Source organism: Paramormyrops kingsleyae, chromosome 3 (genome assembly GCF_048594095.1).
Source record: "Paramormyrops kingsleyae isolate MSU_618 chromosome 3, PKINGS_0.4, whole genome shotgun sequence".
NCBI lineage: Eukaryota > Metazoa > Chordata > Actinopteri > Osteoglossiformes > Mormyridae > Paramormyrops > Paramormyrops kingsleyae.
Window position 1 is genome coordinate 4897552 of NC_132799.1, and position 18932 is coordinate 4916483.

The 18932-nt window shown below is 44.7% G+C and overlaps 1 protein-coding gene across 1 annotated transcript in view; it reads left to right on the plus strand.

Moving 5' to 3' along the window:
* The first annotated feature begins 10818 nt into the window (after positions 1–10818).
* Positions 10819–18932, plus strand: part of LOC111835743 (heterogeneous nuclear ribonucleoprotein L-like) — a 33009-nt gene continuing 24895 nt past the window's right edge. Inside the window, exon 1 of the mRNA XM_023796352.2 lies at positions 10819–11274. Within this exon, the coding sequence (XP_023652120.1) occupies positions 11062–11274 (213 nt within the window). The 5' untranslated portion in view covers positions 10819–11061. The remainder of the gene's footprint in view (positions 11275–18932) is intronic.

Consider the following 18932-nt stretch of genomic DNA (forward strand, 5'->3'; position numbering starts at 1 on the left):
TGGTTAAGGTTAGGGCTGGGTACGGGTCGTCATGTTGGCATTAGAGTTTTCCCCATAAACATTAATGGAGAGTCCTCACAAAGATATAATTATAAACCTGTGTGTGTATGTGTATGTATGTATGTGTGTGTGCGTGCATGTGTGTGTGTGTGCACGCGTGCCCTGCGACGAGTTGGCACCTCGTTCTGGGTTATCTCCTGCCTTGCTTCCGGGATTGGTTCTGGACCTCCGTGACCATGCATAGAATGAGTAGGTATAAAAGATGGATGGATGGATGGATGGATGGAAAGGAAAATGAAGGTAAATCCTGAATATATGTGAACAATAAGAAAAATATTGATTGAGGTAACTACTGAAACAATAACACGGTAGGAGTTCAAGGAACGTCTTCAGTGTTATTTTTGTACGTTTTGGTGTATGACTCCAGTGGGCTCCATAAATATTACATACTTTGAATTAATGAAATCAGGTCATTTAAACAGCTTAATGAATTCACATTATATCGCGAACCTTCAGCGGGGCGAGATGGAGCTAAACGATGCACCTGGTTTCCACTTTTTAATGGAGTCCCAGATGGTCTCTTTTGATGACCAATATTGTCGCACGTGTTTTTGGCAGCTGCTCTTTCAGGAGGTTTAATCCCATGGTCTGCTGCCTTCTCCTTCTGCCTCTTCTTCCTCCCATTGCAGAGGGGGTGGGGTGGCTGGGTGGGTGGATGTCCTCTTGATCAGCATTCTGTGCTCTACCTCAGCTTGGGCACCAGTCAAGCGTGGCCAGAACTTTGGCACAATGAGTTCCATACCCACAGAGGCTTCTAGACATGTCAGCACCACCTGGGTTGCAGGTGGAATCCGAGAAACTCGGCTGTGGTCTAATGTTAAAGCATGAGGTTGAATGCTATATTAAATATCTGAAACCACAGATGAGGAGGAAGCAAACTCACGAATCTCAACGCTGTTAAAAAGGTGCTTTTTTTTTTAGGTCTGTCAATCACTGTCCCGCGAGGATTCAGGGAGACAGGCGAAATTGACTCAATTAGGACAATAATTATTTGAATTGGGATGCAAACTGTTCAAGCGGAGCGCATGCCACCAAGATGGTGATCCTTCGGGAGCGAGTTTCACACAAGCATTTCAGAACAGACCTTAGATGATAGCGTTCCTTTTTTTGAACAAGTACACTTGTTTCACTATTCAGGGTAAACAAGAACAAGATTTTGCATCCTCCAAAAGTACTGCTGTTACAGGTACATGTAGAATAATTGTTTATTATTGAACAGTTCTATGCATAAAATGGATTTTATGAGATGTTCTTGTGAGATGCAATTTTTTGTTGGTATTTTGTACAGATTGCTTTCAGGTTTCACTGTGGTTTTTTGCTTGTCTGACACAGTTTACCAGTTGGTTACACATTAGTTTCCAGTAAAATGGCATCTCACAGTTGCTGTGCTGTACAAAAAAGTAAATAATGAAAGGTGATCATTTAACTCATATGCTAAAAAAAGTAGAAACACTCAAGCTCACATTGCTACCTCAACCTCTTAGAATGAAAATTAATTTAGATCATTGATTTTTCTCTCTCTCTCTCTCTTTATGTTCCACCTGAGATGTAGAATTCCAGGCAATCGGGTGAATAAAATTGGATCTGTAGACTCTGAATATTTGCCAAGAATATCACTGATCAACACTGTTGCAGTCCAAAAATAGTCACTCAATGAGCAGTAAGAAATTGGATGGATGGATGGATGGATGAATGGATTGGTGGATGATAGATAGATAGATGGATGGATGGTGTTATGAGTGGCAGATCTAGATGGTTCTGTGACGTGGTTTCATTTGGGATTAACTAATTGTCATTTCTCTCTAATTAATAGAATATAATGAGGCTTAAGGCTATGTGATGGAATGACAGCCGCTTTGATTATAGAGCGTAAATGACGTGTGAAGGTGGATCTTGATAGTTTTAGCGGAACACCTTGGACCGATAATTCTGCAGTGTACATTTTGGCTGAGGTGCTGTCAAAGGTAAAACGATGTGAAACCTAAATATACAATCGGGGCCACGTTGTTAGGTACACCTGGCTAGTCCTGACTAGGAACCAATTTGCCTCCAGAGCCAATTCCTTGCTACACACCATTATCACACTCAGCTGCTTTTTATTATTATTTCTCCCTGGCACTTTTCCTCTTAAGTGTCAGCCATTCTAATGCTCAGTCCAATAGTAACTGAACCTCCTGACCCTGTCTGCTTGCTGTATGTATTCAGTCATAGCCACATGACTCCTTGTTTGTAGGAGCAGGCTGTCTGAGTTAAGAAGCAGGTGTACCTAATTAACAGGCCCCTGGGGGTAAAACTGTTCCACTGGCCTTATTACCCCAATGACAATACCAATGTAATCAATATTCCTACAACGCACTTGTCTTAATAATGTTCTGCCGATGACTGATAAAACGTAACATTAATTCCTGCAAGATCTGTTGACCACAAATTTAACTGGAAAGTCTGTCAGTAGAGGAGAAACTGTCTGTAGCTATATGAGCAGTCTGGATGTTGCTCTGGACAGACTTTTTGTTGGATGGTGAGGATTTTTTGCTGCACTGTCTTGGCTGCCGGACTTCCCTCACATCAAGGCTCAAATTGAGACTCAGCGGCAAAAGGAGGAGCCCATACAGCCTGTGAGGTGTTGTAATGAAGATGGTGAATGAGCTGAATGATGCGGCCGAATCTGCCTGGATGTAGTATTCAGGCTTAGTTCAGAGATATGAAATCTATCCTGCAATCAAGTAGATGCTTTCAATGCTAACCAATTTATGTTCAAAATTTCACGGACTAGTACAATGGCCGGGAGGTAGCAGGGCAGTGGATCGGTTGTCGATTTAAGTTTAATGTTACAATTTTTGTCAGAAGTGAACAGAGTGTGTGAACGTGAGGGACAGTAAAAATGAAAATATATAGGCCTAGTTTATTTTTGTAAATTAACTAGCCCAGTGTTTGGAAACCTGTAGTTTAAAGAGGAGCATTAGAGGTTTAATGTTTAGCTGCAGAAGTAAACGCTATCTCTATTTTTCAGTCAGACTCAGTTGTTGTTGTCCTTATGCTGAAGTCTAAAAGCCATGCTTGTATCTCGATAACCTTGTGTATCTGCGTTCAAAACCATACAACATTTTTCCACTAGATGACCAAGGTTGCTATAGTAACTCTGATTCATTCAACCTTTAAAATAAACTTTTCCTCCCCATTATAATCAAAAGGCTGCATGGAAATTTCCATTTGCCACATGAAAAGTTCCACTTGTATTCGTCTTCATTGTTGTCCCCTAATGTTAATATCTAAATCTTTTCAGGTAGGATCAGTACTGCATATGATGTCTGAAGGATTTGGACTCTAGCATAATGGACTGAGCCATGCAGTGGGACCTTTGGGCCGTTACAGGGAGATATTTTATGATATATCTGTCAGTGTACCTGCAGAAACACAGGAACCGTGAAACCAATAGTGACATTTTTTGAAAGAAAACCATGCATTTATTTTGTAAGGGCTTGTGAGTTACACTGAGATAATGAGTGACTGGTTTGGGCAGAAAAATCTGAATCTGCTGAAATACCTGGACTTGCTGTGTGGAAGAATTTGCAATCCACTGTATTGACAGCCTAGCCATCATTCATCAAATGAAGCCAGTTAACTCAATTAATTTCTATATATAAATTTGCAATATTTACCGCAGTGAATACATAATATTCACAGTACGATCTCGGTGATATATATTTTTTCCACACAGAATAAAACGACGAGAAGTGCAAGTAGTCCTTAACAGATTAACATAAAATAAGATCTAATAAACTGTTTCGTCTACATAGTTATATGTGAGGGTGAAATAAAACTGGGACAAGTAGACATTATTTTCTCGGGGGAAAAACGCTTATCCTGAATTGTCAGGCAGTCTTTTCACGGGCGTTCAAAATTCACAACGGCTGGAAAGATGGAGAAAGGGGGTAGAAATTGCAACCCGTTTGTCTGTTTCTATAGTAACTACATCGCCATAGATGCATTATATGTTTACTTGTCAAAAGGTGAAAAGTAATTTATTACGGTTCGCATTGCACTGTCTAGCGCCGGAGGTAATTGCCCTACAATCGGCAGTAAAACATTCATTTGAACTCTTTATTACATTACAAAGTAACGCTACTCGCTGTCATCGGTGATAAATGAAGACTAGGGAAGTGAAGGAATTAAGGTTTAAAACCTTCACGACCGTAAAAATACGTAATATTTCGAGCATTACATATGTGCATTGCAGCCTCAGCGAAAGTAAGCGCCATGTCTGTTTGTAACCGACAATGCACCAGTTTGTGTGGTTTTTGCTCCACTGTAGGAAAAATGTACACAAGATCTAAAATGTATCTGAAATGACAAGGCAGCATCGAGGATAGTTTGCAGTCTTCGTATCAATGAAGACTGATAATCTAGCCGTCATACATTTGCGTTATCCCAAGTTTTTCCACCGTTACTTGCTTGTTTTTTAATGGGATATTAAATTGTAGATCTAACAATACAAACATTGCATCCTGCCCAGGCCCCTATGTTGCATGGGACAAACTCTAGCCCCCCTGATCAGAACAAACGGTTGGTTAGAAGATAAATGATGGAGTAAAACATTGACTGGGCACTAGTGAAGATATTTATTATAATTTGCTTTGCATGGGATTTCGAAGCCTGTAACCTTAGACCTTAGTTAAATTTGAGTGAGCTTAATTATTCAGATGGCTTGGATAAAAACCATGTTAGTTTACTTTTCAAAAGACCATCTCAGAGCCCGGTTTCAGGGAATAGGCTTGGCGTAAGATTAGTGGGAACTCCCAGAAATCTGATGATATCCGATGGCCACTTCAGCTGCCGTAATGAGTAGCTGCTAGTTCTGGCAGGAGATCCATTTTCATATCCGCGGGTCGAGATAAGATCAGAGCACCACCCTGCGCCACAGGACGCAGCGGAGCCCGGGGGAGGAGGCCCGGGTGTTTCAACGCCGCGGGACGCCTTTCAGGTAGCTGCGCGTCATGTGACCTCGGCCCTGCACTTCGGCGAAGCTGTTCAGCATGTAGCGAGCGTTGGACTGTAAAATATATATGCAGGACAACTTTAATAATTTTCTGATTCTAATTTTTTGACTGTCAATATCGGAGTAAAGTAGTGATCTGCATCTATCAAAAGTAAACAAATAAGACATTTATAAAACTGGTTATTGATGCTGCTTGTGTGTCTAATCAGTTATTAATCAATCTGACATATACTGTATTTGACATTGTATTGACACGATTGTAGTTATATTCGTCAACATGCAAAATGGAAGCCGTTGGATCCAGATCCATGAAAATAGGTTTATTTTGTGCTTTAATAATACAAAACATAATAATTTACATATTTACTTGAACCTCTTTTAATGGTATAATAATGTAGTGAAATTGGCTGTTGCAGGCATAGCAAGATGTTTCTTTTATACCATGTCTGAGTAGAATATCCCTTTTCTTACTACAGTTGAAGGTGCACAGAGGTGAAAGGCTCAGTCCCTAGAAACTGTGACTAAGATATTGAAATCCTCTTCCCTTTCTCTTTTTATTCAGAGAACCCTGTGGAGATATAGCCTCTTCTCAGCTCAGCTCTCAGACTCAGAATCGGTGCCCGAGTCACTCAAAGGTGGGGCTTAAAACTGATGGACTGGCTTGTGAAGCTGGCCTGCTGGGAATGAACCGGGACCGTTACGGTTCAAGGGAGCCATATTTCACAGCAATGATGTTGAGGGAATGTAGTATGGGGGGCTGGTCTTTCTATGACATCACTGGGCAGTGTTTGGGAGAACTTCACCGCTCCTCCAACCTGATCTCTCAGAGATAGTCTTGCGTAAGTATCTCTCCCTGCGATGCCTGTCAAGCAACGTATACTGAGAGCAGCACAGGCGGACATAGAAGCCATTTGGAGTAAGTCGACATGATCACATGATTCCAGGGCTCTATTAGTGTGTGTCTCCCTCCCGGAGGAGATGGGCCCTCTGTTCTTTCCGTGAAAGAGGCTCTTTGGCACAATCTAGGCCAAACAGCCGTCACAGAGGCACTCCGCAGGACGCCTTTCTACAGTGAATCATCTCATATTATTTTTAAGCATCAGAGAAGAGGGGATCTAGAAAGTGATTGTCACATGATTGTCACATGACACATTGGACTTGTTTTAATGCATCTGAAGCCGTCTTGCCACCGACGGAGACGTTCCTGCCTGCAGTCTCTCTGTGAGACCATGTTGGCCCTTGTGTCCTTTGGGTTCGGTCCGTTCGGAGTCCATGTAGGACGTTCAGGGCATATTGACGGGAGTCCAGCGTTCCCATCAGCAGCTGATTGGAGATGATGCATACAAATCAAAGCTGTCCAGCATTATGAATGCTGCAAGGATGGCTCTTTGATCCAAACTAGACCTTTAAGGTCCGGTTCAAACGATGTTTTGCTTCTGTCTACGTTTTTTGGCAGGCTGTGCTCCAGGACTAGCAGACTGCTAAATCTTTCATCCTTCCCGTTCTTCGATTTCGGTCTTCTCCTTTCTTTTTCCTTCTCTCATTCTCGCACTCCTCTCATTCGGAGCGTTTAGTGGCGAAAAAAAGTGCCGTCGTTTTACATAAGCAAAATCTATTGTGTGCCAAGCCCACACACTATAATCATTTGATGTTTCAAGCCGTCCTCCCCCTCGCTCTTTTTGCTACAGTTTGCTCTCCACATGTTGCAGAGAGAAATCTTGCCGTTTACATAAGCACATTTCCATGTAGGAACTACAGCCGAATATGCTTGTGATTTCCACCCTGGGAAACAAATATGCAATTCCCTTCAAGGAGAGACAAACTGAGCACAATTATCTGTATAAAACGCCCTGTGTCCTGCTGAACACACGATAATGTGAACTTCCATTTTTATTGCTAAAAAACATCCTAAAAGTACAAACAGACCTTGGCTTCTCCTGTCCTCAATTCACCCATTTTACCGTTTCATTTTACACGTGGTACCAGGTCCACACCTCTATGAGAAACACATTAGATGTGTTTGACTGGGTGCAAGGAGCCACACTTTGGCAACACGGAATGTAATACATACTGATATATCACAGCGAGATGATTCTTGGCACCTCGCGGAGAGTTGGTGTCAAAGAGGTTTTGGCCAGTCATCATCAGAATATTTTGTAGTGCCATGTCTGACCTTTGCTTTCTGTTTGCCCCCTGAAGAAGGTGCTGTCCCCTTCAGTTTAGTCTCTCCTAAGATTAACCCAAGGAATCTGGAAACACAGGTATAGCACTTACACATCTTACTATAGACCCCCCCTGAATTGCAATGCTTTCTGAATCAGGTGGTGAAAAAGCTGCTCTTCATCTACAACATGGCCATATTTCATTACGCCCCCCCCCCCCACTGCCCCCCGCCCCCGCCGGGTGCTTGTATATGAGCCCCGTGATCAGCATGCCTTGTTGCCTTGTGGTCAGTATTTTGCTTCAATTTTCTCGCTTTTAGTCTTTGTCCCACACACACCCTGCCCCTCCCCCCTTCCAGTCCTGGGGTGTTGATGAAATCACGTCAAATCAAATGGACTCTTGTTGTCATACCATCCACATACAAGTATTCAGTGGTACGAAATGGCATTCCGCCTGGGGCACAGCGCAACAGCAGTGACAGTGGGACGGTTTCATAATTCCTGAAGTGCAAAATACAGGATATTGCAAAACAGGAAGGCTGCACCGAAAGGTTTATATCATAGTGCAATGTGCATGTATGTAAACAAGAAGCAAGACAGCAGCAACATAATAGGGTGAAATTAATATAGTGACTAAAAATAAATAGACTAGGATTTTCTGAATAATTATCATGCTCCTTCTAAAGGCATCCAGATGGGATCATGGGAATGACCTCAGTCCTCCGGCTTTCGGCTTGGTATGGGACAGACTTCGAGATGTGTGACTAGCCTCCTAAGAACCCGGCCTAGCTTATGATTCATCAACAAATCCACCGTGTGTCACTGACCCTCATCATCACCTCCCTACAGAAGGACTCCACCCTTTACACTCATAAATATTGGCCATTTCCACTCCTCTTTGATGGTCTTATTGAGGTACAGACTTGTAGTAGAAGAATATTTTGGATCTTTTCGTGATGGGGTTTGGGGTAGTGTAATGTTAACATAACATATTTATAGCTCAAAACATTTCTGGTTTAAACAGTGGTATTGCGATCTTCTGTTGTACATTTGAGAAACTTACTCACCCTGAAATGATTTAGTGTGACTGAGTGCAAAGGCAAAAAAAATTTGTCATCCTGGATGTAGTAAGTAAAAGATAATTACACATTTTATGTACACAGGAAATCCTGCTTTTTCAGCTCATTTTTGTTTTGTTTTTGCTTTGACTTTGAATTGCTGTGTGTGCATGCATGCCGTTTGTGCATGTATGTCTTGTGTGCATGTGCAGGTGCTTGACTCGGCTGCCAAATGTCTTTGTTTGAGTCATTTTCACGTCACGAGCCTGCATATCAATTTGTATCTGTGTTCGCGGTTTGTGTATCTGTTTGGAAGTGCTCACCTTCCTTGCAAGTAAACTTGAAAGATTATGCTACTTGATTTCCAAAAAGGATGTGATGTAGTCTGCCTAACCAGTAGATATAGTCTTCCAAATCTAGACTCTAATCTCTAATCTAATCCTGCTTGTGGGATGGGTGGTGGTGGGGGGGGGCTCAGTATCCAGGAAATCATGTGTCCAAAAATGAAGCACATGACTAAAAGACACAATTTCGCTTCTCATTTTTAATGGAAATGAAGACAAGATCAAAACAATTCAATACTGTAGCCACCTCTACTTTGATGGGCATGGAAATGTTTTGGATTATAGCAGAGGATGGAAGATTCTGTTTTTTAATTACCTTTTGTGTGTTAATTGGTGGTGCTCATTGAGTATCAGGTGCTACAGTCTGGCCCAGAATATATCAAATCAAAATATTAGGACTTTACTCTGGTTCAGTGACACTATGAAACGCTTTTGGAAAAGCTGTCTTTTTGTGTATTTAAGCTGCTGTGATTCCAAGCCTTTACAGTATTTTAAACTCTATGCAGTTGCTACTGGAATATCTGCAGGTCTGCACATGTTGTAGGTCGTGCAAGTGGAGTCATAACGTCAAAAAAAAAAGAGTCTGTGATCGTCCGAGAATCCGATAATGAAATGCATTAAAAACGTGTCAATGTACATGGCTACTCTACGATGAAATGTCTGTGTGTTTGTTCAGTTTCAGAGGGCCTTCCCTACGCATCCTGCCTAAATGACATTACTCCACCCCCAGACACCCATTTCTATACTATTAGTCGGTAAAAGCTTGGTTAATGCTAAGGGCAGCCAGCTTGCATGCTCCATTTAATTTGACATTGCACTCCAGCTACAGCGACCAAACAACAGGTGGCGCTATTCTCTCTGGCAGATGCCCAATGTGGAGTCAAGGGCCACTTTGTTGGAAGGAGACTGGGACGAGACTTGAAACTAAAGCAGCACTTTCTCAAAATGCTATCACAGGCATCTGTAAGTACAAACAGGGGTGTCCTTCAGGATTAATGCAGCCATGACTGAACCCTTTCTCCGAACAATTTCAGCCTACTTCCCAAGCAATTTTTCAGCACGCCCTAGATCAGATTGAACGCATGAAAAAATATTTATTAACGACAGCGGGAAAACAACCCCGTTTCCTAAAACGACATCGAATTTGACAGGGGACCCGAGGTAAACAGCAACGGGGCTTGTTGTCCGATGTAAAGAAGAGTTCTGTGTAGTGCTTCATAGGAAAGCCAGGTTCATTCTTGTTTCCTGTCTCGTCTCTTTGATGTACAGAGGCGGTCACGGCGCGGCATGTGCTGCATGCGGCCGTGTCACTTGCAACTGCTGCGTTCTTGCACCTTGATCAAACCGCCTCCTGTTTTCGCTTCAGTGGCACATGCATGCAGCCCGCAGAACATTCCGTCAAAGGCGTGAGAGCAGGTCAGTTTGTGGCACTGACGTTAAAAATAGTGACAACGGCTGAGAGTGTTGTAACTGTGTTTGTTTTTCTAACGACATGCCAATGGATTTTGGCACAAGGAAAGTGTTTGTGCTCACTAGTGGAAATCCCAGCTGAGACGAATATGCCAGATGATGTAACCGGGCCCACATTATTCACCAGTAGATCACCTGCCATCCAAAAAAGCTGATTAAAATTCTGCTAGAATTCTCATTAAGGCATTGGTAAACTTCAGTGTGCAGGTGGGCAATGAGAATGCTACTCATTGCAATCCATACAATTGTGTATGCTAAAGTTGAGGTCTTGTTTATATATACAATTTTCGCTAAAGTTATGGAAAAATGTTCGCTCATAAAAACGCAAAAGAGATGCAAGTGTTTATGGAATAGATAAGAATGCACAGGTCTGTCAAAGACATGCAAATCTTGCTGTTTTTTTTAATCTATTACACGTACATAACTGTAGTGAACCTGAGCTTACAGCTATAACAACACCTATAACACCAACTATGGCACCACAACTGCTGCGGACATGAAATCCCAGCGCAAAGTAAACACTATGTGTTGCCACTGTCAGTACTGTCCTGGTGTTTAGTAACCACGGCACCGTGACAGACATAATGCTTTTTTTCTCGTATCCCTACTGCAGAAGTATGTCTTCGGATCGCTTTCCCCCCTCCTTGACACGCAAGTGTTTTAACAAATCACGGGCGAGTTTTATTAGTCTCCAGCCGTGAGCATCCAATCAGAAACCGGGGGGTGGGCTCTAAGCTGTCTGAGCTGCAATGTGAACAAAGAGGGACGGTACAGATGTGCAGAGGGCGCTTCGGTGCTTGACAGTCGGTTTTAGCTGTATGCGCACGCCGCGGAGGATATTAACGCGGTGAGGCAGCTCGACTGGGCTCCCAGAGACGCTCGGCAAGTTCATCTGCCCGATCTGTCGGTTCGGGCATAAAGGGCGCCTGTTGTTGTTTTTGCCGTAGTGCAATTCTTACGCCGAGGTAACGATGTCTCTCATTGAGGAATACGAGGAAGGAGAGTACGAGAGACCGCCCAAGCGACTCAAGACGGCGGAGGTGGAGGAGGGCGAGGACTTGGAGGAGGGAGAGGACTCGGATTCGGCATCTGCGGGGGTGCTGGGGGACGAGGAAGAAGTGTCCGGGCCAGGCGCAGAGAAAAGGGGGCCCTGGACCTCACCGAAATACGCATCTGCAAGAAGGGTATGATCAACTTGGTGACTGGGTCGTTTACTAGATGGAGCCGGTTAGCGAAATACAGCCGCCACAATGTATCCCAACCAAATCGCCATCTCGCAGCCAGGACCGATGATTAGATACTCAGCGAGAAGCGTGATCATAACTGCCCGGGTACTTTTGAATACTGTGCGCAAAGATAAAGCACAATTTACGAGTCGGTTCGCTTGTTTTTTTAATCAAAGCCAGCTACATCCAAAATGCAACCGAGCCTAGCGAATTAGTAATTGCATCGAGTTACATTTTTAAGTGTCAAGGCTGTGTAGAGACTGGAATTTAAAACATTATTATAGTGGATGTGTAAACGTGTTTTTATGATTATTAACTGTTTAACTTTTGGCTTGGCGCGTCGTCATCGCACACAATCTCAAATGAAGAAGTGTTTTTATTTTTTTTCAGCCCCTGTATTTGTTTGTCGGTTGAAATGTAATGAATGAACTTTTTGTGTCCTTGGTATGGTACGAACTGGAAGATGTAGTTTCGGGGGAAGGTGTGACATGCAGTCTTGCATGTTGCTTTAAAAGGAAATGCAAGATGTAAGAACGCGAAATGAAAATGATAATCCTCAGTTTGTACATATAATAATCAAATAAATAACACGGCGACGGATTTTTCGTTCACTAGAGTAGGTAGGATGTGTTAATTACGCTCAATAATGCGCTTCGCAGTCTCCATTAGTCGTACAGTAATTTAACTCTCCGGATCTAGCTGTCTAGCTGTATGGATCTAACCGTCTTTGAGACTCTGCACCTAGATCGATGTGACCTGTCTGTTTTAAACTATTTGGACCTGTCTTTAACTCCAGAGACCTAGCTGTCTTTGGCCTGTGGACCTTTGAACCTACTGGATCCAGTTGTGTAGATCCCTCTCCAGATCAGACTGCCTTTAACTTGCTGCGTTTAATCATCCCGAGTGTCAGCATTGGCTCGAAGGTGTCTGACTGTAACCTCAGCCTGTTTTCCTATAACCCAGTTTTCTTCTGCACCAGGTGTCCAATTATAAAAACATAATCCATAAAAATTTGGGGAAGAACAAACCAAAAAATCTTGACAAGACAAACAACCGGTATCCACTATGCGAGATCTGAGTAGTTTTCATACTAACCCCGTGAGAAATAAAATGTTTATCGCTGGATATGGTTTTATTCGTATTAGACACCGTCATCTCCCTTTATAATCGTGCTTTTATGATGCCATTTATTATTGAGAGCCGAATCTCGCATAAATACGCAGAAATCCCGTTTATGGTGTTAGCAGCCGGAGCGGGTCCGACTTCGGACGCGCGGTTCTTTTGAGAGGCTGCACTTGCGATGAGAATAGTGAAAAGCAGCAGGCAAAACATCTTTGTGCTTTATTCTCTCAGTGCCAACCGTAGTCTGAACCTCTTAATCCGCATAATTGCTTCATTTTTTCCCCCCAAAGCCCTAATTGAGAGGTAAGGTAGTCACCTCATTACACGTGAGGAAGTATACGCTGGCCATTGTTGTTATATAATTCAGTTTAAGTCTGTATTATTTTTTCTGGGTATCATGTTTATATATATATTTGGTTCAAATCTTAGTGATTATGAGGGTGTGGGGGTGACCCCTGCTCTTACATGACTCATGTACATGTCACATACTCTGAGGCTGCAGCCAGCTTCAGTAAAAGCAAATGCTTGCTCTCAACCAAGCCTGTTGATTTAACGGAAACCGGGCATCACATGACAGTCAGTCAGCCCCCCCCCCCCATATTTTTTTAAAGAAATTATGCGGATCTGTCATTATGCGGATGCTCCCAATATAATCCCATTTTGAGTGTACTAGTTAGCTAGCACCCAGAGCAATGGGAAGCCTTTGAAGTCTCAACACACGCCAGAGGTAATATCCATCACCATATCGCCTCCATCTGACAATTATTTTTAAGAACAGATCGCGGAAGAGGAGCAGCTTGTTTTTGGCAGGGGGGCAGAGTATCTGAAAGACATCTGTGACAAATACCGCTTCTTAGACTCCGGCCTTGGAGAAGCTAGGACGGTGTGATCTAGATTAGCCGCGCAGAATACCATGGCGTTCAGCAGCACGGCTGTGCAAATCTTATTCTGCTGATCCGCTTCTCCCTATCGCAGACGAAAGCCCCCGCCCCCGCCTGCCCGAGCCAGCTGCTGTACAGATGATATTGTAGACCATACCTTTATCTTTACTGCCTTCGATCACGGTTTACATAAATTAAGTCCCCAGCCTGCCTCCTGGTGAGATGTCAGGGCTGATTGTTAGGGGGAATCACACAGGAAGAGCACAGTGCTCTTGTCGATCCTCCCGTCTCTCAGACTCCGTCTCCCTCTATTACTTTTGCTGCTATTCTGGTTACGCGTGACCTTCTGTCATCCCCGACAAGGCTGCGGCCTGGTCCGTGGTCGGGCGCGGTGTCACAGTGTCAGGCAGCTGTTTCTCTGAGAAAGGTGCAGTTGTACGCAGATGACAGCTGCGTGCTGCCATCACTGCTGCGCAGTTATTAAATCGGCTGCGTGGTTCTGCCCCCAGCCCAGCCGAAAAGTTGCTCATGATTCCCAGGTTATTTATTTATTTATTTATTTATTTATTTAGTTCATCTCCGTTTATTGTTTCTTTCAAATTTTATTGGTTAGTGAGAAATAATTATTGTTTAATTTGTTTTTAGAATTTGACTTCTGTGCCGGGACGGCGCCCACTCCTAGGTTGTTCCCTGCCTTGCATCTGTTCAGGAAATCATAAAGGTTATTCTCCAGGTGGACGAGAATATTAATTGCTGTGCTCTTAAAACATTTTGGGAACATTAACTTGTCACCCAGGATGGTCGCTCCTTGTGCCTGTGTGGGGGGAGGCCAGTGTTGTGTACAGGGACCATTGGGCTCCCAGTGTGGGACCCGGGTGGGGGATGCGATTTCCCAGTCTGCGTGCTGGCTTTAATGGGATTGTCTCTGCTATAAATGGAGCCCCAGTCCTCTAAGAAATTGGATATTGATTTTCATTTTCTAATGTGGTATGCATCAAACGGAAATCAGGCGCGGAGGCCCAGCCTGCATTTGACTGGCTGGGGGAGAGGCAGCTGATTGGCTGGCCTGTTTGGGTCAGAAGCTCCCGCTAATTACGTTAACGAGCGGCCAGCTGCTGACCTTTCTGGCAGCCTCTGTCAGCAGACCTATCGCCACTTCCTTTGTACGATTTGCATCTCGTTTTTAGGCCTGTAGATTGTAGCCAGTCATTTAACGTAACTGGTCAGTCTGGGTTTCTTTATCATGCATCTCAAGCGAGAATCGAAATACTTTAGAAATGCTTAGACATTTAAAAGCTAATGTACACAAAAAAAAAACAAAAAACTGCCGACAGCTGCGAAATTGATCGTAATTTGGCTTGTTAGTGATTCCAGGCTCCTGTCGTAGGTGCGGTACTTTCCACATGCTACGGGATGCCGTTTGAGTGGCCTGTCTCAGAGCGCCGGAGCTCTGCCTCAGACATCCCCGCGCGTTCGCGCTCGCTGCCTCGGCCTGCCGTGTAAATAGGTCGCCACGTGGTAAGGCCTTGTGACAAGGCCTGCTCTGAAAGGAAGAGGATTTGTGCAAAGCTTGCAGCATGACCCGATGACAGGCACGTCTCCAGGAAAGGCGCCAAACTTTTAGCTTTTTTTTGAAAACCTCTTTATGAAATAAGCTGTTGTTCCGTATGCTTGCATTAATAGAGTGCCGACGCAGGCTGCAGTACCACCTAAGGCACATTCTTAAATGCTCCGTTATAAAAATGCTGTTCCGCACCTGGGTAGCCTTGATGGGGAACTTCTAAGAGATCGGGGGGAGGGGGGGGTGCCTAGTCTTTTGTCCAGGTGTCTCTTTGTTTTATTTCTTCTTTTCTTTTAAAGGCAGGTGTTGCCTCAATAGGTCACAGGTACCATTCTCAACCTACTGCTCCATGGCCCCACCCACCACTGACATGCCCCAACCACTACTCACACAACCCCGCCTACCCCAGACATGGCCCTGCCCATGATATTCAAGTCCCTCCTTGCTGCTTACAAGGCCCCGCCTTCTTCTCCCAAGGCACCTCCCATTGCTCACATGCCCCGCCCACCACCCACACGGCCCCGCCCACCGCCCACCACCCACACGGCCCCGCCCACCACCCACACGGCCCCGCCTACCATGCACATGGCCTACCACCCAGCGTGGCCTCAGAAGCGCCCACGCTGGGTCTCGCTCCGCCATGCTCTCTCCGATCCGGTTGCAAGCTCCCACGGCGCCCTTTTAGATGAATCCGAGACGTTTGTTTCATTACAGCTTTTCTTCTTCTCTCTCGGCAGACTCCTTGCCCTGTCGATATTATTATGGGTCAATTACAAGCTTATAAATTTCCCTCCACTGCCACCTCTGGGCCGGGGAAGAGCAGGCAGACGGCGCTCCAGGTTGCTGGTGCTCTGCACAGCTGCGCAGGAATGTCGCCGTCATCAAGCAGGCTGGGGGGAATGAATTTAGGTGATTCGGGGGGGCAGAAAGTACAGACAGAGGATGATGATGATATGGGGGCTGTGGGGTTTCTATGGTGACCCCCCCCCTGAGGTGCGGCAATGGTATCAACTGGGGTGCAGTTCTTGGTCAATTTATGACATCTGAAAATGCAGATGAGATGTTAATGATTTAAGAAGTTTTTTTTTTGTTCAGTGTGAGTAGAGGTAGCAAGTAGGGTGTCATGGGGGGGGGGGGTAAATGACCGGGGCCACTGGCTGTGTTTCTCACTGCCTGGGGTTCCTCTGCTCTTGTTTATTGCTCCGTTTTCTCCCTTCGGAGTGAGAACCCAGGAAACCACCAGATATTTACTTTCTGTTCTGGTTTTTGCACAGCAGTTTGGCACGAGGAGGCTGTGTAAGGCAGCAGGCTTTCATGTGCCTCACCTGAGAGACTCTCTTTGTTTTCGGGAATGATTTTTTTCCCTTTTTTTTCCGATTTTGGGCCACTGGATTAGATCTTGCGTAGTGATGGAAATGCTACTCGTGGTTTTTACCCGAGTCCGTTTCCTGGATGCTCGTTGCACGTCTGCAATTTTTACAAATGGAATAGGAAAAAAAAGATTTAAGAGGAGCAGAAAAGGGCAGGTGGGAACTAGGAACTAGGAACTAGGGCCGATCAACATTTTTTCAGTTCCGATCCGATTCCGATACACAACTGCCGATACCGATACAGATTCCGATACAAGAGCTCTTTTCACTTAGTTTTTTTTTTAAGCTAGTAAATACAGATGGAAAAAATGTATGACAAAAAATATTTAATTAGGCTACTACAAACATACCTAACGTACCGTTCCACCTCGTTGGTATGTCTTGTTTTAAGCGTTTTTGAGGCATTTGCAGTTGAATATGAATATCTACAAAGCAAGTATACACAAGTGGCGAATGCTTAAAATTTTAACACATTTTTTCTCCCATTGGCATCAGCTCAGTTACACTTTGTTGCGACGGCAGCCCCTCTTGTATCACAAGCTGCAGCGAGTTCGCAAAACAGTCCAAGTTAGCGACTCCCAAATCATCCATTGCTTTGTTTGTCTCGCACAGTTGCGTGCGCTTTAAGTGGGATTGTCCATTAAACGCTATTCCCACCTCTCAAAACTTTATTTTACAAAGATTGCAAATCACTGTGCTACTGGTTTCTGTTAAGACAATCTGGGAGTATTTCTTTTATCTTACGCTCCTCGTATTGCGAAGGGAATGCGCATGACGTCACAGCAGGCGGACGTCACTGTACTCACATCCACTGAGTAGCAAAAAAGACTGAGGGGCAGCGATAGCCTTTCGATTTGAATGCTGCAAAAAACACATGTAAAATGGGAAGGAGCCGTCGTGCGATTGATTGTACAAATAGATTTATCAGGAAATAGGAGCTATATTTTTAGAGTGCCAAAAACTAAATAAGTAAATATAGGACGTGGATCGGTCACGCATGGCCGATACTCGATCCGTCAAATAGGTCTGGATCGGCACCGATACCGATCTGAATATCGGATCGGTGCATCTCTAGTGGAAACCACCACCTTCATTTAAACTTGACCTTGCTCATACCCAGCTGCAGAATGCTTGCCCTGAAGGGCTTGTGTCTGTAAGGCTTTTTAGTTTAGTTCAAGACATCAGGTGCTTTTTGGACAATGTGTCCCAAGTTACCCTCATGCCATGATGCACGTCTTCATCCTAACCAGTGACTTGTATTCCTCCATGCACTAGTCTGATCCTGCACTTTTGATTAATGGCCTTGTCCAACCAATGAGAACCGAAAAGGTAACCAATGGGGGCGGCCAGTCACCTGATAGGACATGATTAGTCCCACCCACCGTGGTTTGTCATATCCTGATTGGCCACTTAAGGCTTGTGTAACTGGCTTTGCATCCAGACGTCAGTACGTCAGATTGTGCGCGGGCCTGTCAGCGCGAGGTGCTGGGAATCTCAGCGCAGGCTGTACATTTGTATTCCTGCTATGCCCCATCCGCCCGTTTTAAAGTTTGATGCTGTTGGGGTTAAGACTGCCCTGGGATTACTTGCTTTTAACTCTACCACGCTGTGATCTACAAATCATCCTCACGGTCGGCTAAAAAGACGCTCCTGGGCTCTGAAATGATGCAGGTGCCGCCCCCCCCAACCCCCCCCACCCCAAACAACTGTAACATCTGAAAGGTTGGTAGAGGAGCTGGATATGACATACCTCAGAATTATTGACAACGTGGGGACCTCAGTGGATTTTGCATGGTGTCACACAGGTCCTGAAAACGTTGTAAATGTGCAAATATTTGTTCTTCTTCCTCATTTCTCTGGGCTATGGACCTTTGAGTCAGTAAAATTTAAAACAGGCCATTAAGCTGTGTAGGGTGTGAGATTTGCACTGATGAAGGTACTGGGCAAAGCGCCAGGCAGTGTTGTGCACCTGTGTCTCTGCGCTGCTCTCACTTCCTGCGGGAACGTGCCATTTGTCGCTTTTAGGAATTGAAAGGGCAGCCATTGGTTGCTTTTCCTCGTGGGTCTGGACACAGACGCTCGTGTGTCTCATCCCTCTGCTGCGACGGCTTAACCTGTCTGTGGTGACTCCAAGCGTCTGAAGACTCCCTGTCGTCTGCAGTGCGTTGTCCATCTCGGCACGGAGGCTGCAGCTCCCGCTGGTACAGACATGTCCAACCCCCCCAACCCTGCATTGATACAACACCCCAGTCATTGTTGGCTATCATTTAAGTGCTGAGACACCACGAAAGAAATCGTTCTTTTCCGACTTTGAACATGGTGTTTTTGTTCCACTCCTGACACACCCACCATCCCCTTCTCCGTCTCTGTACCTTTCCTGTCATTTATCTGGCCTGTGAAACAGTGGAGTGATTTATTCACTGCCGAGGTCTGTAAGAAGGACTCGGAGGAGTGAAACGGCGCAGCTTCCCTGTATGGATCCAAAGGAATAGGTCACATGAGGAAGACGGAGCTGAATACGGGGACAGTTAGAGGAGAAAGGTGGGGTGGATTACACCTACAGAAACGAGGAAGATGAGGTAGAGTACAGCAGCGATTCTCAACCAGTTGATCACGACCCAGTTTTGGGTTGCGGCAAGTTCTGAAAGGGCTGCGAGGCAGAGTTGGAAATGTAAGCATTTT